Source organism: Lathyrus oleraceus, chromosome 5 (genome assembly GCF_024323335.1).
Source record: "Lathyrus oleraceus cultivar Zhongwan6 chromosome 5, CAAS_Psat_ZW6_1.0, whole genome shotgun sequence".
Lineage (NCBI taxonomy): Eukaryota > Viridiplantae > Streptophyta > Magnoliopsida > Fabales > Fabaceae > Lathyrus > Lathyrus oleraceus.
In genome coordinates this window covers 74,183,606-74,210,245 of record NC_066583.1, presented here as the reverse complement: position 1 = coordinate 74,210,245, position 26,640 = coordinate 74,183,606, and the positions used below count along the sequence as shown (strand labels likewise).

The 26,640-nt window shown below is 36.7% G+C and overlaps 2 protein-coding genes across 2 annotated transcripts; both read right to left on the bottom strand.

Moving 5' to 3' along the window:
• Window positions 1-13,331: 13,331 nt before the first annotated feature.
• On the bottom strand, window positions 13,332-17,283 carry LOC127078811 (putative pentatricopeptide repeat-containing protein At1g77010, mitochondrial). The gene is made up of 5 exons (XM_051019236.1): window positions 17,143-17,283; window positions 16,111-16,332; window positions 15,967-16,018; window positions 15,355-15,424; window positions 13,332-13,971 (listed from the first exon to the last, which is right to left on the bottom strand). Exons 1-5 carry the CDS (start codon window positions 17,281-17,283, stop codon window positions 13,332-13,334), a joined length of 1,125 nt encoding a protein of 374 aa, XP_050875193.1.
• A 5,826-nt stretch (window positions 17,284-23,109) lies between these two features.
• Window positions 23,110-23,628, bottom strand: LOC127084660 (zinc finger A20 and AN1 domain-containing stress-associated protein 8-like). Its single transcript, XM_051025155.1, has one exon. It carries the CDS (start codon window positions 23,626-23,628, stop codon window positions 23,110-23,112), a length of 519 nt encoding a protein of 172 aa, XP_050881112.1.
• Window positions 23,629-26,640: the final 3,012 nt, after the last annotated feature.

Here is a 26,640-nt window from a genome sequence, read left to right as displayed (position 1 = left end):
TGGGTTTCCGTAGGAAACCGATATGTTGTCTCGAAGAAACCCCAATTTCTCCTCTTATTTTCTACTTTCACCTTTCTAGAATACCAGTTTGGGATATTGATCCGCTGTCGCGCGCGGGTCAAAATGAGTGTTTTTCAAAAACGTAGTACGACGACAACTTTAATTCGGATATCGTTCTCACAAGGATTCTTGATTATTATTATCCAAAGGTAAATCGAATTAAGGGGGGGTTGTTTGGTTTGGTGTTCGATTAAGAAAAAGTGATTATTAAAAGCAATTCTTGAAATAAGCTGTTATAAAATAATTAAATCTACTGATTCAGTTCCTACTATCATCGATTAATATAATTTTAATACCCTAAACGGATTGTCTATTCCTATTTGGATACAAACTCAATGACAAGTGCGGTGAAGTTTGTGAGATGTATGATCCTATTGTCCAAATTAATCAAACGGGATAAGTTTTCATGGATTAAGCAAACATGATTGATTAGACACAAAAACGAATTAAGCAAACGTGACGTGCCTATGTTAGGATCATACAATCAACCAAATTGAATCAATATATTTCATGCAATCGAATTAAGCATACAAGAACACAAAATATCATTGAAAGGAATTAAACTAAAATTAACATTATAATAATCTCAAGTTTTGGAACCTGAATTACGGCAAATCGAATCAGAGGGATTAGTTCTCCATGGAATTCGTACAAGCTTTCAAATTTTCGTGAATAGTGATCACGTGTACTGTTTTCGGCTGCTTAGGTTATAGGAAAAGTGGAATAAACCTAATTTGGTCAAAACATAACCCAAGCCCAAACTAAATAACCCAACACAAAATATAAATCTAGTGATGAAGGCTTCAACGGAATTTTCAACCATGATACAGTCTAAATTAGCTTCTAACTTCTTCAAGAAAGTCGTAGCTCTTTCTCTTAGCTTTCCAACGACTGGTAGCACGCCTCAATCCGATGCTCCTAGCTCTAGTTATGAGTTTATTCATGCAGACTGCTAATGCTGAAAATAAACTGCGAAAAACAAATAAGTGTAAAAATAAGATAAATTATAAAAACACATTAAAAGGGAAAAATAATCAAACTAAAACATGGAAATGCATAAGTATAAATATAGAAGAATGTGCATCAAAATGCACTGATCAGATTCTCCCACACTTGAACTTTTGCACTCCGAGTAAAATTTAAAATAAAACAAAGAAAACACAAACACATCATTAGTTACTCATCATAGGCTACAAGTCTTCTTCGGTTAAGTTTGCATCGATAGGTACTAATCTTGCACACTAAGGATATCGTACAAACACTAATCCATAATTGTGCAGTCATAAACCTCCTGAATACAGAAATCAACTCGAATCATGTTATTATGTTAAAGCCTAACTTACTCATCCTTCTTTTTGCTCTTTTTCATTCAGGCGCAATCACATTAAGTCTGTTATCTCCACACACCCATAGCAAGGCGACCGGTAGTGACTCTGATCCTTTTTGCATGGGATTCTAGTACTTACGTGGCATAATCCTTTGCTTGCTCAGTTGTAGTTGTGGGGGATCGAACCGTAATCCGCTCTACCAAGTTCAGCACCAGAAACCGCTGAACCAACTGACAACGAGTCTTATTTTCTATTTTTTTTAAGGTTCTACATCCGTTGGGTTAAGTGGCCGGGTGAGAGTCACCAAACTTAGAATGTGCATTCCCTTTTCTTTCTCTTTTTTTTTCTTTTTTCGGAACACTCACTTATATTCATCGGCTTCCCTACGTAGAGTGTGTGTGAGATGGTGTTGACTGCTGAAATAAACTACTTAAGAGTTGTCATAGAATGAGAATTTAAGGCTAAAATATAATAAGAATTCGAATCAATTTCCATATGCAGGAGACTTACGGTGTTAAGACGATACTGATCTTGTGAATTTTTCCCAAGTCTCCGCAAACTAATCTCAAATTAGTCAGTCTATAGCCTAAAACTTTCAAGAAGATGTATTTTTTTATTTTTTATGACTGAAAACAAACAAAACACTAACAAAAACAAGGAAAACAAATGAAACAAACGATTTCCCTCCCCCACACTTAAAATAAGCATTGCCCTCAATGAAAAGACATTACTAATAAAGTAGAGAGAAGGAAAGAAAGACTCCCTGATCAAGTTGCAGGGTAGTTAGGTGCTTCCAAAGAAAGCTCCTCTATGCTGACATCTTCAGTCATTGAACTTTCATGGAATAGCTTCAAGCGCTGCCCATTGACTTTGAAAGTCTTGTTAGTACCTGCACTTTTTATTTCTACTGCACCATAAGGGAAAACATTAGTAATAACAAAAGGGTCAATCCATTTGGATGAAGTTTCCCAGCCATAAGCTTAAGGCGGGAGTTAAACAGTAAAACCTGTTGGGCCACAAAAAATTACTTCCTATAAATCATTTTATCATGGAAGTGCTTAGTTTTATCTTTATAAATCCTAGAGCTTTCATAAGTCTCTAGTCTAAGCTCTTCCAACTGTTGTAATTGGAGTTTTCTTTCAATACCTGCTTGTTGCATCTCCAAATTACAACTTTTTACCGCCCAATAAGCATGGTGTTCTATCTCAACAGGAAGATGACATGCCTTGCCAAAAATAAGTCAATAAGGAGACATCCCAATGGGTGTCTTAAAAGCTGTTTTCTGGGCCAAAAGTGCGTCTTCTAGATGACGACTCCATTCCTTCCTGTTCGGCTGCACCATTTTCTCTAAAAACTATTTGATCTCCCTGTTTGAGATCTCATCTTGCCCATTAGTTTGTGGGTGATATGCAGTAGAGACTCTGTGCACAACTCCATACTTCTGGAGCAAATCTTCCATGGTGTTGTTACAGAAATTAGTGCCTTGGTCACTTATGATAGCTCGTGGTATTCCAAACCTGCAAAAGATATTAGACCTGACAAAATCTGCAACAACTCTAGAATCATTAGTCCTAGTGGGGATAACTTCCACCCACTTTGAAACATAACCAACAGCATGCAAAATGTAAAGGAAACCAAATGATACAGGAAAGGGACCTATGAAGTCGATTCCCCATACATCAAATACCTCACATAAAAACATAGGTTGTTAAGGCATTTCACTCTTGCGAGTGATGTTTGTACCTGCTATCTGGCACTCTTTACAAGTGCGGTAAGTCTCATAAGCATCATTAAAAACAGTTGGCCAATATAAACCTGAATCAAGGACTTTTCTTGCAGTCCTTTATGGACCAAAGTGTCAGCTGACTTGAGATGCATGAGAAATTTTCAAAATGGATTCAATCTCATAGTTGGGGACACATCTCCTAATTACCTGATCACTACCAAACTTCCAATGATATGGATCATCCCAAACATAATATTTGGCATCACTCTTGAGTTTGTGAATCTGTGATCTAGATGCACCTGTAGGAAAAACACCAGCAACAAGAAAATTAACAATGTCAGCAACCCAAGGTGTAATCCCATGCAAAAGAAAAAGTTGCTCATCAGGAAAGTCATCCTGAATAGGAAAAGGATTTGCATCTCTCTCTATCCTGCTCAAGTGGTCAACCACTAAGTTCTCAGCTCCACTTTTGTCTTTAATCTCCACATTAAATTCTTGGAGCAACAACATCCACCGAATCAATCTCGGTTTTGCATCCGGCTTCTTCAAAAAGTACTTTAATGTTGCATGGTCAGTAAAAACAACAACCTTGGAACCTAGCAAATATGATCTGAACTTATCAAGAGCAAAAACAATAGCTAGCAATTCTTTTTCAGTGGTAGTGTAATTTAATTGTGCAGAATATAAAGTTCTAGAAGCATAGTAAACAACATGGGCAGCCCTGTCAACCCTTTGTGCAAGGACAACCCTAACAACATAATTAAATGCATCACACATAATCTCAAAAGGGGGGGGGGGGGGGGGTCTAGTCTGGTGGTTGGATTATAGGAGCGAAGGTCAATGCTTTCTTCAAGAAGTCAAACGCTTGTTTGCATTTGTCATCAAAGTTGAAAGTGACATCATTTTTCAACAAGTTTGACAGCGGAAAAGCTATCTTGCTAAAATCCTTGATGAAACGCCTGTAAAAACCTGCATGACTAAGAAAAGAACGAATCTCGCGAAACCAAGAAGGGTAAGGCAGTGTAAAATCACATCTATTTTAGCAGGGTCAATAGAAATTCCTTTTTCTGAAATTATGTGACCCAATACAATTCCCTGATCAACCATAAAGTGGCATTTTTCATAATTTAAAATGAGATCAGTTTCGATGCATCTTTCTAAAATCAAGCTTAAACTGCTCAAGCATGCATCAAAAGAGGAACCATAGACAGTGAAATCGTCCATAAAGACTTCCATGCAATTTCCAATGAAATCAGAAAAAATGCTAATAATGCATCGCTGGAAAGTTCCAGGAGCATTGCAAAGACCAAAAGGCATCCTCCTATAAGCAAGAGTACCGAAGGGACAAGTAAAAGTGGTCTTCTCTTGATCTTCTGGTGCAATATGAATCTGAAAGTAACCTGAAAAACCCATCAAGAAAACAGTAATGTGATTTACCAGTAAGTTGTTCAAGCATTTGGTCAATGAACGGTAAAGGAAAGTGACCCTTTCTCGTAGCCTGGTTCAATCTCCTATAATCAATACAAACTCTCCAGTTGTTCTGAACTCTAGTAGGAATAAGTTCATTCTTTTCATTTTTAACCACTGTGAGTCCTGATTTCTTAGGTACAACTTGCACTGGGCTTACCCATTGTCGCACCTCGAAAAAATGGGGATACGACTTCAAAGCGAAGCGCGATCGCACGCTCGCAATGATGGACTGAACAGAGTCGCCACCGAATTTTATTTATTTCTAAAAAGGAAAGGGGAAATATCGATAAAACCCAAGACAAAAGAAAGGATAAGATATGGTCATCGCAACCAATATCAGGGTTCGGGAGTCGATTACGCAAGGGGAAGGTATTAGCACCCCTCACGTCCGTTGTACTCAACGGGAACCATTAGGTCAGTTGTGTGCATTAATGTTAGTTTGAAGTGTTAGGCTTTTCAGTTATTAGGTGGGAAAGAAAGAGTAAAAGAGAGGAAAACGTTTTTTGATTTTTGACGAAGGACTAAACCTAAGTTTTTTTTATTAGTGGGCCTGACAAGATTTAAAAATCCTGCTCCTACGTATCTCAAAAGAGAAATCAAGGCTTACGTAGTTCTGGGTAGAAAAATGTTTGTTTGTTGGTCAATTTTTAGCGAAAGCTATATTGTATTAATCGACGAAAACATTGTTTTACCCAAAACAGATGAGGAGTGGACGCATACCACACATCGAACGGATTTATAAATCTACATTCGGAAAAGCGTCATTTATCTCTACTCAACAATCGTGGCCGAAACATTGTTTTGTATCACTTAAGACAAGATACCTTTCGTTTATGAAAAAGGTTTTTGATTAGTCGCACGACGGCGAGAAAAGAGTTTGATTGGTTGGATGTATTTTGAGTGATGGCGAGAACTTGGATGAGCGAGATATACATCTCGAATCCCAGCCTCAGGAGTGCACGGTGTACACCATGTTCCATTTCCATCTTTATTGAAAGAGGTTAAGATAGGAATTAAGCATTTTGGAATTTGATTGAGAAAGGGTTTGAAGAAACCGCATTGACAATTTTAGACGATGGCGAGAACTTGGATGAGCGAGATATACATCTCGAATCCTAGCCTCAGGAGTGCATGGTATATACCATGTTCCATTTCCACCTTTATTTGCAAAAATGTTTAATAAGCATTAAGTGTTTTTGAATTTGATTGGGAAAGGGTTTGAAGAAACCGCATTGACAATTTTAGACGATGGCGAGAACTTGGATGAGCGAGATATACATCTCGAATCCTAGCCTCAGGAGTGCATGGTATACACCATGTTCCATTTCCACCTTTATTTGCAAAAGTGTTAAATAAGAATTAGGTATTTTGAGTTTTGTTGTGAAAATGACTTGACCATAGATCAAGTATTGATGGACGTTTAAGAGAAATTTGGATGAGTGTTGGAGGAAAAACAAAATGGATAAGTTTGGATGATGGCGAGGGCTAGGATTGGCGAGATATACATCTCGAATCCTAGTCTCAGGAGGGCGTGGCATACACCACGTTCCACTTCCATCTTTATTGAAAAGGTCTTAATATTATGAATTAATATTTTTTGAGTTTTTATTATAAAAAATGGCTTGACGTTGGATCAAGCGTTTGATGAGAGTTTGAAAGAAACGGAATAGAATAGGAGAGAGAAAGGAATTAATTTGTTTATTGAGAAAATACTCGACGTTGGATCGAGTCATATTTTTGTATTTTTTTTGAAATTGTTGATTTTATTCTTGTGTTAGTATTAACTAAACAACCAAGCAATAAAGAAATAAAATAGTACAAAATTATTACACATCGGGGGAGTGGGGTACATTTTGTCAAATGGGGATTAAAAAAATCATGAAATAATTAAATCGGACCCAAACAACAAATAACGCAATGCATGAGTGTAAGTGCAAGAGAACCGGCTCATTGTAAGAAAGCCCAAGAGTAAGCTATGTGAGTTTGACGGCGATGCTTAAAAAAGCAATCGACTTACAAGGGTGTGAAAAATGGACTCGATATTTAATCGAGAAAATATGATTTTTATAAGTTAAAAAAATGGTTTCGAATGCATGATGCAATTAAAAGAAAAAACAAATCTATATTATTAAACAATAATAAAAAAAGAAATATAAATAATAAAGCATAAATATGAAAGAAAATAATAAAAGAAAGAAAAACTACACCTAGGAGTATCGAACCCACTAAACTAAAGATCTAGAAGCCACTCCCCTCCACCAGACCACTTACTAACTAACTGATATTTTAATACTAACTTAAATATATAAACTAAGATAAACTAAAAAAAGAATTAAAATGAAAAAACTAAATAATAAAAAACTGTAGAGTTCCCTAATTAATCCTAACCCCTGGCCGTTGGTTTCTTCAAAAAGAGAATAAAATGGGGAATGGAAAATATTTATTGACTCAACCTAGGAAACCTAATCATAAATTTAATAGTTTTAAAAATAACTTATTCTGTATGGAATAAATTAAAAAAAACATTAAGCAAAAGTAACAGACTCGTTCTAACAAAAACACAACCTCAAATGTTCTCTCTATCTCTTATCCGCCGCTCTCTCTCTCAATCTCACAATGCCTAATCATTCTCCTCTCCGTCTCACTTTCACCGCCGCTCTCCAACTCTCGCGTACCACACCATCCCTCTCACTCTAAAATGCAAGGGTTCAAGATTTTTAAGGAGAAACGAGGAGAACGAAGCTCACCTTTGGCGAAAGCAAAAAGGAGACGATGAAGCCTAAAGAACTCACTCCTCCGCCTCTTCAAAACCAGGTCTGATTAGGGGATTTAGGTTTTTTGTGTGTTCGGTAGCTCTTTCCGTCTTCAATTAGGGTTTTTTCAATTCCTTTCCGCCTCCACTTCGTTTTCGAATCCCCTCTTACTGATTTCTGCTGCCTATTTATCTTCCGCAGATAGGGTTTCAAATTTGGTCTCTAGAGCTCAAAGAAGAAAATTTCCAGAAGCCTTTTTGATGCTCAGAAGTGTGTTGTCCTGTTCATTGTTAAGTTCGAAAAAAGGTGAGCAGACGTATACTAGGTTTGACTCACTTAGGATTTAACTGTCCCCAGCAGAGTCGCCATCTGTCGCACCTCGAAAAAAATATGGGGATACGACTTCAAAGCGAAGCGCGATCGTACGCTCGCAATGATGGACTGAACAGAGTCGCCACCGAACTTTATTTATTCCTAAAAAGGAAAGGGGAAATATCGATAAAACCCAGGACAAAAGAAAGGATAAGATATGGTCATCGCAACCAATATCAGGGTTCGGGAGTCGATTACGCAAGGGGAAGGTATTAGCACCCCTCACGTCCGTTGTACTCAACGGGAACCATTAGGTCAGTTGTGTGCGTTAATGTTAGTTTGAAATGTTAGGCTTTTCGAATTATTAGGTGGGAAAGAAAGAATAAAAGAAAGGAAAATGTTTTTGGATTTTTGACGGAGGACTAAACCTAAGTTTTTTATTAGTGGGCCTGACAAGATTTATAAATCCTGCTCCTACGTATCTCAATAGAGAAGTCAAGGCTTACGTAGTTCTGGGTAGAAAAATGTTTGTTTGTTGGTCGATTTTAGCGAAAGCTATATTGTATTAATCGACGAAAACACCGTTTTACCCAAAACAGATGAGGAGTGGACGCATACCACACATCGAACGGATTTATAAATCTACATTCGGAAAAGCGTCATTTATCTCTACTCAACAATCGTGGCTGAAACATTGTTTTGTATCACTTAAGACAATATATCTTTCATTTATGAAAAGGTTTTTGATTAGTCGCACGGCGGCGAGAAAAGAGTTTGATCGGTTGGATGTATTTTAAGTGATGACGAGAACTTGGATGAGCGAGATATACATCTCGAATCCTAGCCTCAGGAGTGCATGGTATACACCATGTTCCATTTCCATCTTTATTGAAAGAAGTTAAGATAGGAATTAAGTATTTTTGGAATTTGATCGAGAAAGGGTTTGAAGAAACCGCATTGACAGTTTTAGAAGATGGCGAGAGTTAAGATTGGCGAGGCATACGTCTCGAATCTTAACCTCAGGAGTGCATGGTATACACCATGTTCCATTTCCACCTTTATTGAAAAAGTGTTAAATAAGATTTAGGTATCTTAGATTTGATTGAGAAAGGGTTTGACGAAACCGCATTGACAATTTTAGAAGATGGCGAGAGTTAAGATTGGCGAGGCATACGTCTCGAATCTTAACCTCAGGAGTGCATGGTATACACCATGTTCCATTTCCACCTTTATTGAAAAAGTGTTAAATAAGATTTAGGTATCTTAGATTTGATTGAGAAAGGGTTTGACGAAACCGCATTGACAATTTTAGAAGATGGCGAGAGTTAAGATTGGCGAGGCATACGTCTCGAATCTTAACCTCAGGAGTGCATGGTATACACCATGTTCCATTTCCACCTTTATTTGAAAAGTGTTAAGTAAGAATTAAGTATTTTGGTTTTTGTTGTGAAAATGACTTGACCCTAGATCAAGCGTTGATGGACGTTTAAGAGAAATTTGGATAAGTGTTTGAGAGAAAAACAAAGTGGATAAACCTGGATGATGGCGAGAGCTAGGATTGGCGAGATATACATCTCGAATCCTAGTCTCAGGAGTGCGCGGTATACACCACGTTCCATTTCCATCTTTATTGAAAAAAAGTCTTGGATATGAATTAATATTTTTTGAGTTTTTATTATGAAAAATGGCTTGACGTTGGATCAAGCATTTGATGAAGTTTTGAAATGGGATGGAATAGGAGGGAGAAATGAGTTGGTTCGTTTATTGAGAAAGTACTCGACGTTGGATCGAGTCATATTTTTTGTATTTTTTGAAATTGTTGATTTTATTCTTATATTAGTATCTAACTAAACAACCAAGCAATAGAGAAATAAAATAGTACAAGATTATTACACATCGGGGGAGTGGGGTACATTTTGTCAAATGGGGATTCAAAATATTGGAATGATTAAATCGGGCCCAAACAACAAATAATGTAAAGTATGAGTGTAAGTGCAAGAGAACTGGCTCATTGTAAGAAAGCCCAAGAGTAAGCTATGTGAGGTTGATGGCGATGCTTAAAAAGCAATCGACTTACAAGGGTGTGAAAAAGGGGCTCGATATTAAATCGAGAAAATATGATTTTTATAAGTTAAAAAAAAATGGTTTCGAATGCATGATGCAATTAAAAGAAAAAACAAATCTATGTTATTAAATAATAAAAACTATGAGTAATAAAGCATAAACACAAAAGAAAATGTTAAAAGAAAAAAAAACTACACATAGGGGAATTGAACCCACTACACAAAAGACCTAGACATCACTCATCTCCACCAGATCACTTACAAACTAATTGTTATTTTAATACTAATTTAAATATATAAATCAAAATAAATAATAAAAAAAAGAAATAAAAATAAAAAAACTAATAAATAGGAAACTGTTGGACTACCCTAATTAAACCTAATTAAACTAATCAAAATTAAAAATCCTAATTAATCAGATTAACTCCTAATTATGATCCTAAAAAATTCCAATATTCTAAACTAATATTATTTTATTCTAAACATAAATCTAATTTTAAATTTCTAATCATATCCTAAAAAATCTAATATTCTAAACTAAAATTATTTTATTCTAAACATAAATCTAATTTTAAATTTCTAATCATATCCAAAAAAATCTAATATTCTAAACTAAAATTATTTTATTCTAGACATAAATCTAATTTTTAATTTCTAATCATATCCTAAAAAATCTAATATTCTAAACTAAATTACCTAATATTCCTAATTAACCTATTATATACTTAAAAAAAAAATCTAAATTTCAAAACAAAAGCTAATTGCAAGGAGTAGTCTTTTTAAAAAAAAAAAGGAATAAAGCATTGAATATTAAAGAAAAAGAAAAAGAAGTGAGGACGCAAAACCACTCAATCGTCTTCCTCTCTCATTCTCTCACTGCTCACGAACTCAAACTCCCTCAACCTCACAATGCTCCCTCAAATCACAAACTCACGTTCAACGGCAAGCTAAAATCAAAGGTAAAAAGGAAAAATCCCAACCGAAGACTTACTTCCGGCGACGGCAGTGACTCAGGTAAACCTCGGATCCCCTTCTCTCGTCTCTTCTAGCTTGGTTCGACTTTGATTTTGGAACTAAGCTTATCCCCTTTGAAATCGCGGCCGCCTCCAATTTTAGGTTTCCCCCCCCCCCTCCTCTCTCTCAATTTTTTCGTCTATTTATCCTCACAGGTTAGGGTTACAAAAGTCTTCCAAAGGTTCCAATGGAGAAAAACTCCAAAAGCGCTTTTGCGTGCTCAGAAACAAATTTAGCCTGTTTTACGCTATAATCCGGAACTGGTACCATGAACTCCTTCTTTCTCTTTGAATTTGTCCTTATGCTCAATTTGGGAAATTTTGGATTCTTACTGTTTGAGATAATTAACCGTGCTTTACTGCAGTGACTTAAATGGAGCACTGATTTTTAACCGCCTTTGACCATGTGAAGGAATTTGTAGACATCCATCCCTTCAATCTCGTTAGCCTTTTGTCTCTTGTAAAAAGCTTGTGCCACTCGAAGAAACCTCCTGCTCTTTTGTGTATGCGTTGTCTGTGATGAAACAGAAGTCTTCAACATGGGGAGCGTTGATTTCTTCGTACCTTGAGGCTATTAGCATGCAAGTGATGCCGAGCAACTGAAATTTATATCTTTCGATGAAATTTTTCTGAGGGAAACCAATCCATGAAATTTACAGCAAGGTAAAGAGTGCTTGCTTATTTGGGACTACAAGTCTGAAGGCTATTTGATGTGGTTGCTGACCTATTTTGTGATTTTCTTTTGTAACTCAGTGCAGGTCCGTTGGTTAACTCCCCTTGGCAGTTTGGTCATGAGAAAATGGAGGCTAATTGGTGAAAGGTTATAATTTGGAAACACTTGAATGGTTATGATTTTATTTTAGCCTTAATTTTGCCTGGACCGCTTCTTTGAAGCTTTTGGTCCATCGGGATGCCCTAACTTTTGCCTAAGTCATCTTGTGGTATTTGACCTAGTGGGCTTTTTTCTATCCTCTTTTTTTTTATGCGTGTGACTGCCACATTATTGGTGGATGAGGATCAACCAACACTAATTTTATCTTTTCTCAACTTCTTCGACACTTCAACATGTGCACGAAGGATGACATGTGGTTGAACCTAATTGGAGGGTGTTCATATGGACAATTTTTTGAAAGATCGGATGCATGATCAAACTATCTGAACACAACTACCCTGCCCCAGGTTAAGATTAAGGGTTTTAGATCCGAAATAAACACCAATTTCTAGGCTCAAAGTGGTTGACTAGGGATTAACTCCTTATCTCTTCAGTGTTTGGGGATTTAAAACAATGCCTTACATCATCGACAAGGTTTTACTCAAAAGCATACCACAACAATTTCAGGTGTTTTGTTTTCATCATCCTCCCGAACGCAAGCGCCGGAACAATGAACATGACAGATAGTGGTATGGCTGCCAATGCTAGTCTCCATGAAAGTACAAACGCAAAGATATGAAAGAATGTTGACAGGTAAGTCACGCAGTCTGATATCTTCTCGCACAAGGCAGATTGGGCTATGTTTGCATCTGAGGAGATGAGTGAGACAATTTGGTATGTTGCGAAGAACCGGCAGTTTGCGTGTCAAAGAAACCAACTTCTTGCCTTAAGATTGAATTTAGGTATTCCATTCTCATTCTTGAAGCCTGTCTCTCTGCTTCAACTTCCATGGTAAATTGTGTCCTCTTTTATGAAGTTGAAAATTCTGATCTCTTTGAAATCCTTTGTTGCAGACCTCACATATGAATCTATTCATTGCCATCAGTGTCTTCGGTGATAAAGCTACAACTTCAGCTTCCGGGTCTGGATCGCCAGGAAGGTTTCTCCTTCTCTTAGGTGGAGTCTCATCATGAGTTTGAGTTTGGAACGCAAGGACTCATAACATCATCCGTGTCTTTAAACGTGCTTAGTTCTCACGTGATTTCTAGTTACGGTAAAGAACTTCAGAATCAAGGTTCAGCTGCCTCTTCCGAAATGGAGATAGAGAAACTAAAAAGCGATTACCCAAAGTCTGTGCAGATGGTTACTCAATGGAAGAAAATGTATGAAAGCCTTCATCAATTTCGTGTAAAAGAGCTGGTTGGTCAAGTTATTCTAGTCAGGCACGATTTCGGTCTTTGAGGTAGAATATGTATTTATATTTAGCATCACAAGGTTTCCTAGTGCAGTTTGTTTTTGTTCCTCATAGACCAATTGATAACTGTTACTATCATTAATATTGAAGTCCATTCTGTTTTTGAAGAGTGATGAATTTGTGGTTGTCTTGCAAAAGTTGGCATGTTCCTACTACAGATTTCTTTAAATTAAATGTATCTGTTATTCCACTTTTATGGAATGTGTCCTTGACAAACTTTTTGTTTGAACATTTCATTTTGACATTTTATTTCTTTGGTTGATTTGGTAGGTTTGGCAGTGGAATGTTGTAGGCTGATTGGTTTCTTGGTGTGCCGGCTAGCAGATAATGTGTTGTCATACGGTGGTGGCAAACATTGTGACAACTTGAGTCCGTACTGTTGGACAACTTGTGTTTGGACACAATAATATTCTGTATGCACAGCATATATCGTGTTTTTCTTGGCTTTTGCTAGCAGAACCAAACCGGCCCGAGGCAAAGCTACAACATGTCCATTTTCACATCCAGCTTATTCATCTTACAGAAAGTATCCAACGCATCACTTGGACACGCATTCTGAGTGAGGCCAACCAAGATTGAATTCCATGAAATCAGGGTTTTATTAGGCATCGTGTTAAAAATCCATTTTGCATCTTCTATTCTTCCACAATTACAATAAACAGTAATCATGGTATTAAGTGAGATTGCATCATAAGCTTTGAACTCACCGAACAACTTGCAAGCTTCATGAGGGTGTTGACATTTGGAGTATGCATCTAGCAAAGCACTAGAAACCACGATATCACGAGTTGCCCCAATTTTAAAAGCATGGTCATGCATTTGCTTAACAAGTTCAACATTTAGCAAGCTACTAGCAGCATTCAAAACGTTTGCAATAGCAGAAAAGTCTCCCCAAATACCATTCCTACGCATTGAGTTGAAGAGAACCAATGCCTCCATTTCCTCACCACTAGACACATACCCCGAAATAATTGAATTCCACAGCGCAGAACAAGGATCAACCATGCTATCAAAAACCCTTCTCGCATCTCTCATTCTACCGGCATTTGCATAATCTGATACCAAAGCAGATAAAGAAAAGTCATCTACTTCCTTCACAAAACCCACAACCTGAGCAGCACTATCCAAATCACCACATTTCCCATAAAAATTAACAATTGAACGTTTCTGAAGGGTCTAAATTCATCTCCTTAAAGAGTAAAAGAGCTTTTCTTGGATGCCTGTGTCGAGAGTAAACATGAATGATGGAATTCCAGACAAGGGGGTTCTTCATAGGCATGGCGTTGAAGAGAGAGTGAGCCAGTTGAAGGCCACCAGATTTGGAAAACGTTGAAACAAGAAGGTTCCAGGAGTATTGGGTTTGTGAATGTTAAAAAAAAAATTATCAAATGTATGTATGTATTGTTTTGATTTGAAATGCATTATGGATACAAAATGGATTTTGGATTTTGGATTTTGAATTTTGATTATAAAAATGGATGTGGATTTTTAGGAATAATCCAATATTAGTTTGAATATCAATTTAATTACTAATAACAAATCAGCAAAAAACCAAATTAAAAACAAAATAATCTATAATTCATTTAAAATTACTTGGACATCAACTCTAACATTCATTTGGAAATAAAAATCGATTAGAGTTTTAATCATTAGTAAAAATAAACAATTAAGATTAAATTGACAATTGGAATTAAACTTAATTTGAAATTAAAATCAAATTAAAAATAAAAAAGAGTCAAGATATTAAAATCCATTTTATACTGATGAATGTATGCAAATGCAAAAATAGAAGAAAAAATGGAAAAATTTTAGGATCAAAATCGGGGTATGACAATATAGCTTTCGCTAAAAATTAACCAACAAACAAACATTTTTCTACCCAGAACTACGTAAGCCTTGATTTCTCTTTTGAGATACGTAGGAGCAGGATTTTTAAATCTTGTCAGGCCCACTAATAAAAAAAACTTAGGTTTAGTCCTTCGTCAAAAATCAAAAAACATTTTCCTCTCTTTTACTCTTTCTTTCCCACCTAATAACTGAAAAGCCTAACACTTCAAACTAACATTAATGCACACAACTGACCTAATGGTTCCCGTTGAGTACAACGGACGTGAGGGGTGCTAATACCTTCCCCTTGCGTAATCGACTCCCGAACCCTGATATTGGTTGCGATGACCATATCTTATCCTTTCTTTTGTCTTGGGTTTTATCGATATTTCCCCTTTCCTTTTTAGGAATAAATAAAATTCGGTGGCGACTCTGTTCAGTCCATCATTGCGAGCGTGCGATCGCGCTTTGCTTTGAAGTCGTATCCCCATTTTTTCGAGGTGCGACACCCATTTACTGTCAGAGATAGGATAAATGACACATGCTTGCAAGAGTTTGGTTACCTCCTTCTTCACAACATCAAGAATCAAAGGATTAAGCCTCCTGTAGGGTTGTCTTATTGTTTTCGCTCCATCCTCAAGTAATATCCTGTGCATGCACATCGACGGACTAATACCTGGGAGGTCGGCTAATATCCACCCGATTGCCTTCTTGTGCTTCTTTAAAACCTATAAAAGCTTGTCTTCCTGATCGGAATCAAGGTTAGAAGAAATAATAACAGGGAGTTTTTCATTAGTCTCCAAATAAGCGTATTTCAGGTTTTCAGGGAGCTGTTTCAGCTCTAAAGACAGGGGTTGCTCGATGGAGGGAATGCTTGGGGCAGCCGGGATGTCAAGAGCATCAACTGCAAAAACAGCTTCATCGACAACAACTTCACCTGTAGGAAATGTACCAGGCTGCAAGGCAGCATCAATCTTAGCACACACAACACAAAGGTTAGTGTTAGTACAATCAACACATGAGTAAATATCATCAAAACCAGATAAAGATGGAAAATCAAGTGAAAATAAATCAGAACAAGTGTCCTTAACTAGCTCAGATATCAATTCCATATGAAAAACGGAATGCTCTTCCAAGGGGTGTTTCATGGCATCGAAAATGTTAAATTTTGCGACAATGTCACCAAATTCCATGGACATGGTTCCATCGTCAACATCAATTTTTGTCTTCTCCGTTTTCATGAACAGTCTGCCTAAAATGATGGGAGCTTTGCTTGTCTTAGTCTTGCCTTCCATGTCCAGAATGTAAAAATCTGCAGGTTGGACGATCAAACTTGTATGCTGCAAAGGACCAAGATTAAGGTTATTATAAATAGAAGTGGGCATAACATTAATGCCCACTCTCAAATCAAGCATGCAATTCTCGAATTTACCATCCCCGATGGTACAGGGGACAGTAAAAGTTCCTGGATCCTTCTGCTTTTGTGGCAAGGCTGAGTGATGGCTGAAACATTTTTCTCGCCTGTAACTTTTTCAGATGAAGGCTTGGGCTGAATAAAATAAGAAATATTTCTTCCCAAGTTAACTTTCTCACTTCCTTTAATTCTCCTCTTATTTGTACACAAATCCTTCAAAAACTTTGCATACTTAGGAACCTGTTTAATTACATCAAAAAGCAGAATATTTACCACAACTTTTCTAAAAACATCAAATATCTCTCTTTCCTTGTCTCCCTCCTCAATTCTTTTATTTTTCAGAACTCTGTGTTGGAAGGGGACTGGTGGCACATACTCCTTTTCATTAATTTTTTCAGATGAAACACGTTCAGATGGAGTAGGTTCAGGTTCGGATGTTACCTCAATAATTTTTTTATTTTTTTCAGGGGCTGTTTCTGTAACCTTTCCAGATCTCAACGAAATTGCACTCACATTAGCATTAGAATCCCTTGGATTGACAACTATTTGGGTTGGAAGCTGGTTCGACCCTTGGCCTTGCATGTTATTTATTTGAGTAGCAAGTTGTCCCATTTGCATGTTCAAGGTCTGAATGCTAGAATCGGTCCTTTATTGAAATTGGAGATTGTTGGCGGCCATTTGTTTGACAAGATCTTCTAAGGATGGTCCAGAAGGTGCAGGGGCAGCCACTTGAGGTGGGTTTTATTGTGGGTTTCCATATCGAAGGTTGGGATGGTTCCTCCAATTGGGATGGTATTTGTTGGTGGACATGTCAGGAGTATTATTGTATCTATTTTGATTGTAAAGGTTGGCTGCATAAGCTTGAGGCAACTCAGTAATGGACTCGTCTCTCAGAATAGGACAAGTATCGGTCGGGTGCTCATGAGAAGTACAAATACCACACATTATTGATGTTTGAGGTTTTGCTATTGCCAGCTGTTTGATTAAGGCAGTGAGCTCGTCAATTCTGGTCTCTAAATCTTTGTTGGAAGAAACCTAAATTTGATTCACGCCTTTGTTTTGCACAGAATTGTCTTTAGTAGTGAACTGTTGGAAATTAAGGGACATATTTTCGATAAGGGCTTTGGCAACATTTGGAGTCTTATCAACAAGTGCTCCACCACTAGCAACATCAAGAATGTTCCTATCCATTGGTATCAAACCCTCATAAAAGTACTAGATGAGTAATTGCTCGATGATTTGGTGCTGAGGGCAGCTGGATACCAAGTGTTTGAATCTCTCCCAATACTCGATCAATGACTTATTACTCTGTCTAATACCACAAATCTCCTTTCTTATCGAGGCAGCTATGGAGGCACTAAAATATCTCTCTAAGAACACTTTTTTTAGGGCATTCCAGCTTGCAATTGAATTTGGCTCGAGATAATATATCCAATCCTTTGTTGCACCCTGCAATGAAAAAGAAAAAGCTCGAAGTTTGATGTGATCTTCAGTGATCCCTTCAGGCTTCAATGGTGTAGAACACACCACCTGGAATTCTTTCAAATGTTTGTGCGGATCCTCACCTGCAAGACCACTAAACTTGGGCAACAAGTGTATTAAACCCGATTTTAATTCAAAAGGAATAGCAACAACATCATCTTCAATACACAAGCCATTATAATTCACATCAGGTGCAACCAATTTCCTTAAGGTTCTATTGTCAGCCATTTCAAAAACAAGTTCAGAATCAGAAGCAAACAAGTTATGTAAATAGTCAGACTCAGAATCAGACTCAATCGTGGGTGATGAACTAGCCTGGACTGCTCTATGTTGTGTGTGCAAAGTTCTCTCTACTTCAGGATCAAAAGCAACAAGTTCAGAACAACGAGACCTAGTAGCCAGGACTAACGCACAGCAATGCAACAACAATATTCAAAATGCCGACAATGTCCCTAAAAGTCAAAAACAAACACAAAGAAGGGAATTGATCAAAATAAATTCAGAAAAATAAAGTGACACCGAATTTAATCTAATGACTTAAAAATATAATTTTGAGAATTTTTTCGATTTTTTTCGACTCTATGAAAATAGTAAAAAATTCATAAAAAATAGAAAAAAGAGGAATTTGGGAAATTGAAAGCAAAGATCCGTAACTACTTTGTAGTAAGGGACAAATGATCACATAATTTTTTTACACAAGACTGTCGGAACAAATTTTCAATCGGATGCAATTTTCCCAAATACCGAATTTTTTCACTTTTTGGACTCTAAAACGCGAGTTGGGCAGAACCGCGAGGAAACTAGAACCTAGACGCGTAGACACTAAACCTATGACTCTAAAAACGATTAATATAATCAAGAATCCCCGGCAACAGTGTAACACCCTTCTAAAATACCCCAAATATTCAATTAAAATACTAAACATATATCAGAGTAATAGTGCACCAAGGGTGTCACACAACATTCCACACCATTTAAACAATATAACAGTCATGCTCTTTTATTTAATTTAAATATAAAGTATTTGCACAATTACGCAGCGGATAGAGATCAACTCAATCATGCAAAACATGTAACATCACATGTAATTTAGTTCAACAACAACCACAGTAATAATCAAAGTGTTCCCGCCCGATGTTACATCTATCAGAGCATGACCCACTAGGGAGACTACACTAAACTCCAAGCATTTGCTTCTACTCAACTCATTTCTCGTTACCTGAAAGATAGTTGTAAGGGTGAGTTCCTCAATCAATATAATAAGCATTATAAAACAACATGTAATGCCAAGTAATTAACACATCAATCACCCTAATTGCAATACACATTCAGTAATAGCTCATTGGCTTAAACATCATACTCAACATCAATATACAATACCAGTATAATCTCAAATCATACTTAACCACAACACAACACACGTATAATATTGGAACACATCCATTCATATTATACGCCATACATATTTTTATGCAATGAGACTCTACACATGCGGTACCGACTATTCTTGAACATATAGTTCAAGCTCACCGATCCCTCCAGATACGGCTACTAAGCTCACTAGTCCCACTCATTTGAGACCTAGTGACTCACTCACTAATTCCTCACCATGGGAATTAGCTACAGCCCCGAAGGCTAGACTATGCACACTAATCATCTAGTATGCAAACATCAACAACAACCCAAAATGGTTCACTCACTAATTCCTCACCATGGGAATTAGCTACAGCCCCGAAGGCTATGCCATGCATGCTAATCATCTAGCAATGAAACATCAACAATAATTCAAGAATAAACATATGCTCACACTCTGAGCCATACAACAGTCCATTCACACATACATGCACAATACATACATTCACAGCATCATGTACATCATTATACATCATCAATCTTTCATCACATAAGCATGTCAGATTATGCCAAACAACAACCACAATATTAGTACATTTCAATATTGCATATACTGCTCAAAACAGCGGGAATTTATCCCTAATACACCACAGGCAACATAGGCCAACCCTCAATTAGGTACACCACATTTAAAAACAATAATTTTTCACTCTGCAACAGTGTTAACCGGTTAACGCCCTGGGTTAACCGGTTAACGCAGGCAAAAACTCAATATTTTCACATTTCAATACAGTGTTAACCGGTTAACACCCTGGGTTAACCGGTTAACGCAGACCAAACAACAATTCCTGCGCTAACACACGGCAGAATGCAGAATTCCGCCGTTGGAGGACTTCCGGACCTCCGATTCCGATCCCGTAAAAAACTATACGATCGGGAAAACATTACTCACACAAATACCAATTTAATTTCAAGTTTCAGCACAGTTCATCCAACAACATTTCAACATTTACAAATCCCAATTAGGGTCAAATTGACGGCTTATCACTACCCATGACATATTATCCCAAAATACCCATTAATCGACGATAAACCCCCCTTACCTGAGTTAATCCGGCAAATCTTTGAGCTTCAAGCCTTTCCGTTCTTCAACCTTTGCTCTTCAGCTCCTTTCTCCTCTTCTCTGCCCTTTTCCCTTTTCACGATTTTCTCTGTTTTCACGTGAAATGTTTTTACTCCCAATGGGACTTTTTCCTTAATTCCAACATATATATATTTTCCAATTTATTTTATTCCAATAATAAAATAACCCAATTATTTGATTAAATTAATAATATACTATTAATTCAATTTAAATAATTAGTACGGCGACAATTTTAACTCGAATATCGTTCTCACATGGATTCTTGATTATTATTATCCAAAGGTAAATCAAATTAAGGGGGGGGGGGGGTTATTTGATTTGGTGTTCGATTAAGAAAAAATGATTATTAAAAGCAATTCTTGAAATAAGTTGTTATGAAATAAGTGATTATGAAATAATTCAATCTACCGACTCAATTCTGTCGCACCTCGAAAAAATGGGGATACGACTTTAAAGCGAAGCGCGATCACACGCTCGCAATGATGGACCGAACAGAGTCGCCACCGAACTTTATTTATTCCTAAAAAGGAAAGGGGAAATATCGATAAAACCCAAGACAAAACGACAATGATTATGGTCGTCGCAACCAATATCAGGGTTCGGGAGTCGGTTACGCAAGGGGAAGGTATTAGCATCCCTCACGTCCGTTGTATTCAACGGGAACCGTTTAGTTAGTTTCGTTTTGAATGTTAGCTTATGTTAGTCTTCTCAAGTTATAATGAGGGAGAGAAAGAATATAAGAGAGGAGAATATTTTTGGATTTTTTGACGAAGGACTAAACCTAAGTTTTTTATTAGTGGGCCTGACAAGATTTACAAATCCTGCTCCTATGTATCTCAAAAGAGAAATCAAGGCTTACGTAGTTCTGGGTAGAAAAATATTCGTTTGTTGGTCGATTTTAGCGAAAGCTATATTGTATTAATCGACGAAAACATTGTTTTACCCAAAACAGATGAGGAGCGGACGTACACCACACATCGAACGGATTTATAAATCTACATTCGGAAAAGCGTCACTTATCTTAACTCAACAATCGTGGCCGAAACATTGTTTTGCATCACCTTAAGACAATATATCTTTCATTTATGAAAAAGGTTTTCTTGATTAATCGCACGGTGGCGAGAAAGAGTTTGATTGGTTGGATGTATTTTGAGTGATGGCGAGAACTTGGATGAGCGAGATATCCATCTCGAATCCTAGTCTCAGGAGTGCACGGTATACACCATGTTCCATTTCCACCTTTATTGGCAAAAGTGTTTAATAAAGATTAAGCGTTTTTAGGTTTGATTGAGAAAGGGTTTGAAGAAACCGCATTGACAATTTTAAACGATGGCGAGAGCTAAGATAGGCAAGGCATCCACTTTGAATCTTAATCTCAGGAGTGTACGGTATACACCATGTTCCATTTCCATCTTTATTGAAAAAGTGTTAAGGTAGGAGTTAAGTATATTTTTTTTGAGTTTTGAAAGACGAATATTTGATGAGAACGAGACATGAGCCTCGGGATCAATCGCTCGGGGTTCCACTGAAATGCTAGATTCCAATGGTCCTTTTTCATTTGAATTATTTAAGAAAATTATTTAATAGACAATGAACACTTGATGAGAATCAAATGTTAAAAGGGTTACGCCAGAATGCTTGATCCCAACGGTCCTTTTCTTTCGAGTTTATTTAGAAAAAAGTTTGGATATTGTATTTGATTTTAAGAAATATCTCTCAATATGTGATCGAGGATGAATTCACATAAATGATTTGAGACAGTTTGACTTGGTTACAAAAATTATTTGAAGTCGAAATTGAAATGGTTTAATGAAACTTAATAAGAACAAGACATGTGCTTTTGGACTCAATTGTTCAAGGGTTACACTGTAATGCTAGATTCCAAGGGTCCTTTTCTTTCGAGTTTGTTTAAGAAAAGATTTTTGAGTTATGTTTGATTGGGAAAGTACTTGAATCGCACCGAGAATGATTTAATCGGGTTTGGAAATTATTTAAAATTTATTTTGAAATGGACTTTGAAGTTGTGGAAAGTTGGAATTATTTATTTGAAAAGGATTGAAACTAGTTTAGAAATAATTGTGAAATGATAGTGGAAGAAATCGATCAATGTTTAATTAACAAAATTAATTAATTAAAATTTGGTTAAATCGATTAATTAAAATAATTAAAATTAATTATCAAAATTATTGAATTGAATAAAATAACTAAGTTAATTAAAATTAATTAATCCCAAAATAACTTAACTAGTCAAAATTTAATTAATTAACCCCAAAATAATAAATAAATAAGATAATGAAATAAAGTATTATGGAGAAGAAAAAAAGTTTACTGTTATGCTTGGAGTTTATCGCAACAGTAATTAACCCTCTCAATGCCTTTTCCTCCATATCTGTTCAAGAGGCACTTTAGAGTTTCCATACCAAGAACCAAACTGACCATCGGGAGGGCGGTTGAAATGTTTTCCAGTTAGATCTTCTCCCTTGAGCAAAGATGCCCACTGCCACATTATAGTTGCTGCACTGCGGAGAACATCAGGAGCCTTTCCAGGACTTGCAAGCAAGATATTATAGGTATTCATTCTTAACCGGTGCAATATGCCAGCAAAGTCCCTATCACCAGATATCAGAAAGAGATGTGCGGGCGGAGGATTTTGGGAAATAGGGGTGGTATGAAGTTTTTTTTAATCTACTCATGTTTATGGATCCTTCATAAATCAACTGTCAATTTCACATACCATTTTGACATGTACTATTACAGAGATATAGATAGGGAACAAAGTAAAAGCTTTATAATGCTTACACCACCAACTTCCACCAAACTAGCAGAGATTTAAAGACTTAAAAAACACCAGGGCATATATTTTCGCCAATCACATGAAATATGCAGTCTCTCAAACTGCAAAGATAATACTCCAAGTCCCCCATCACATATAAAAATATAATAACAACATCAACAAAATATGCAGGAAACTCGGATCATCCCATGATGACAAAAAGCATAACAGCAGCTCGAGACATGAAACTTTTAAGACACCAAATCTATATCTTGTCAAGCTTCTCAACTTTGACAACCGGGTTTGCTTTGGCTATCGCATCCCGTCCGGCAGTGCGGTAGTCAAATGGACAGTCATGCTTGTCTGAGTAGCGATGTACAGCACAGAAAAGGTTACCACATCGACAATTAAATTGTGTCAAACCAACCCGCTTATTGCAGTTGGTGCACAGTTTAGGACCATCCTTGGGCTTCTTCTCCAGACTCTCCTCTGAGTCAGAAGCAACTAACGGTTGTGCAAAGATGGTTTCGGGCTCCACTGAATCAACAGAGATTTCCACATTGGCGGTAATAGCGGGTTCAATTCCACTGCTGCTTGATGAACCATTCATAATGTTCCCAATGGAAGATGTTGCAAGTGTTCCCTGCTCCTGTTTCAGCATCATGTCTTTGTGGCACTTAGAGCACATGTTCATGGTAGACGCGCTTCCGAAAAATCCATAGTTGTTGACGCACAACATAGGACCTTCAGGGGCTGCTTCGCATCCCGTCTGGTCATGGTCCATCTTTTCCAACTTTTCTTGATGGATTTCGGATCAACGAGAGAGAAAGCGAAACCAGAGAAGGAGAAGAGGAGAGAGGTTCAAAGAATAATAAAAAAAATCATCTCCCCCCCCCCTTTGAGTTGGAAAAGTGACCACTGTTACAAACAATGGCATTGTTCTTCATTTTCTTCATGTCACCAACCATGATGATGTCCTCGTTACCCGTGGTGGTAACAAAGATATCAGCATAAGAGACAACATCGTCAAGAGTCAGAACCTGGAATCCTTCCATGAGAGCCTGAAGGGCACAGATTGGATCAATTTCAGTCACAATCACACGAGCTCCAGCTTGCTTCAAGGCAACAACACAACCCTTTCTAACATTTCCGCATCCACAGACAACACCCACTTTCCCAGCAATTATAACATCAGTAGTCCTCATCAAACCATCTAGAAGAGAGTGATGACGAAAACAACGGCGATTCCACGAGTGCAGTGCCTTTGAAGCTTGACTTTAAAACTCAACCATGATGGTGTCGATGCGAACGCGAGTGGATCCAAAGCGTAGCTGTAGCGGGGTATTCGTTACCATTAGAGATATTAACTAAATCCAAGGTAAATCATACAAGTCGAGTCGCCACCGCACTTCTATTTATCCAAAGGAATGGTTAGAAAGCGAACAAAAACCTAATAGTTTTAACAAAAACTAGTAAAAGAAACAGAGATCTAGGTAAGGGGGTTGGTTATGCAATGGGAAGGTGTTAGGCACCCAAAACATCATAGGTACTCCTAGGGAGCCCTTTTCATACTTGTTGTAAAGGTTGTTGTCTTGCGAAAAAATTTGTTTGTGCAAACATGATTGAAGAGATGAGAAGAGAATGTAGAAGTTATTTACAATTTGTGTTTGGATGGATAAACCCATTGCCTACGTACCATCTTATAAAAGATTAGGATCAAAACCTCGTAGTTCGGGGTAAAAATCTCAAAAACAAGTTGGTGAATTGGTTGGTCCAAAAGCCTTAAGGTCTTTTGTTATCAAAGGGAGAAAACTCAACCAAACCACAAATCCACCATGTGAGGATAGCTTCAACATGCTAGTGAGGGGTTAACCCTATAATAAGCATGGAAGACTCATTGTCCATCACTAAGGATATAGGTGAGTATTACATCTACCACAAGGATAACTCAAACCTAATAGCTAAAGGTTATGAAAAACTTGATTAAGGAGGTGGCCAATGGAACCACAAAAGACATTTGAATGGATTATATTTACCAATTAGAAGTACATACAAAAATGGTCAAAGTTGTCTTAAAGATTCAATTCAAAATAATTGTTATGAAAAGAAAGCTTGAAAATCAAAAGCATAAGGCTTAGGTTTCTAATGCTTGAAAACAAAGGTTAAATGTTTGCACAAAGAGTTTTGGCTTGGGTTAGAGTGGAGAGAAGAAGAAAAAGGGCTAAGTCCTAAGTAAAACAAAAAGGAAAGGGGAGAAGAAACAAAACCACAATGGAGTTCCTCTCTTAAGATCATATTGATGATCCAAGTAGCTCCTACCCTTTGGAATAAGCAATCACAAAGCATAAGCAATCAAACAAGTCTCTTAAGAGATCCTAAATGTGTCTTGTATCTTCCATTTTGGATGAGCATGGCAATGGTATTCCAATTTGAGCTCTCATAGAATTCCCTAGCACAAAAGCAAACACATCAAAAGCTCCATGAAGTAAATCAAGAATGGACAAGAGTGAGTTTAGAGATTTGGTCCTTCTAATCCATCTTCATCATTAAGGTCCATTTACTCCAATTTTGCATAAGGAAGGTCCTAGAATCTAAGTCCAATTCTCCATTCTTTTGCATAGGGAAAGTCCTAGAAACTAAGTCCATTTCTTTGCATTTGGTTCACAACAATCAAAACAAAACACAAGCATAATAATATATATACAATTATGTGTTTAAGTGAGCAAAAGGCAAATGGCATTAACATAAACATGTGCTCAAGTGAGCAAAGAGAAATATCAAATGGATAATATGTGCAAGAATAGTAAATTGCATAAAAGTAAAGAGCAAAAAGTAAATGTTAATTGTTAGTGGTTAGTGGTTAGTGTTAGTAGTTAGTGTGCCATAAGGCAAATTTAGCGCCATGTTAAGCAATCGTAATTGGACTTATGTAGAAGTCATAACTATCTGAGGCTGGTAAATAATAATGTAGGCAACAACACAAGTTAGAAGTCTTGATTAGTGAACCAAGTTCCAACAACTTGCCATGCCAAAAAGAAAAAAGAGAATTGATCTTGTATTGGTTTAAGCCTTTTGCATGATTTAAGAAACAACCTATTCTTAATGCAAAGCCATTCACTTAATCAATTGATCAAGATGAATTAGGTTTGGATCAAGGAAGATTAAGTCTCCCTAATCAATGCTAACTTATCAACCTTCAACTCATTGATCAAAAAGAAAATAAGAAGGGGAAGAAAAAGGAGATGGATAATGGAAATAAGAATGACAAAAATACAAATGCATTGGATGAAATAAAATGTACCAATCATCATATGTTGACCAATAACATTGAAAGTCAAAGTCAAACAATCAAAAATAGAAGTGAGGTGAAGATTAAAAGTCAAGAAATTAACAAAATATTTTTGGCATTTTTTAATATTAAAATAAACTTGAATTAAAATAATGGAAAGGTCAAACTTCAAAATCACTTCAAATCAACCTTGAAAGGTCCAAGTAATTTATCCTAAGTTCAACAAGGTCAAACAAAGTTTGACAAAAAATTTCAGCATTTTTAAAAGTCAGAAACTAGTTTTAATCAATTAAAAATGAATAAAAATAACCTAATTGAACTAAAATCTCAAATCAATTATAAAATTGATGAGAATATTTTTCATAGATTCATCATCATTCAAATAGGTTAGGAAAATATTTTTGTATTTTTTGAATATCAAAAACTAATTAAAATGAATTAAAAATAACCAGAAAAGAGAAAATTCACAAAAAATATCAAATGACAAAATAAAAAATATTAAAAATC

Bases quoted from the DNA above. Each gene is read 5' to 3' on its own strand.
- LOC127078811 (XM_051019236.1), bottom strand. From the start codon at position 17,283: ATGGATAGGAACATTCTTGATGTTGCTAGTGGTGGAGCACTTGTTGAT. The intron at 16,333-17,142 runs GTGAATCAAATT...GTAATTAAACAG, and splicing joins ATTCTGTGCAAAACAAAGGC to GTTCCTAAGTATGCAAAGTT. The intron at 15,425-15,966 runs GCAAGACTAAGA...GATTCCGATCAG, and splicing joins TTACATTCTGGACATGGAAG to GAAGACAAGCTTTTATAGGT.
- LOC127084660 (XM_051025155.1), bottom strand. From the start codon at position 23,628: ATGGACCATGACCAGACGGGATGCGAAGCAGCCCCTGAAGGTCCTATG.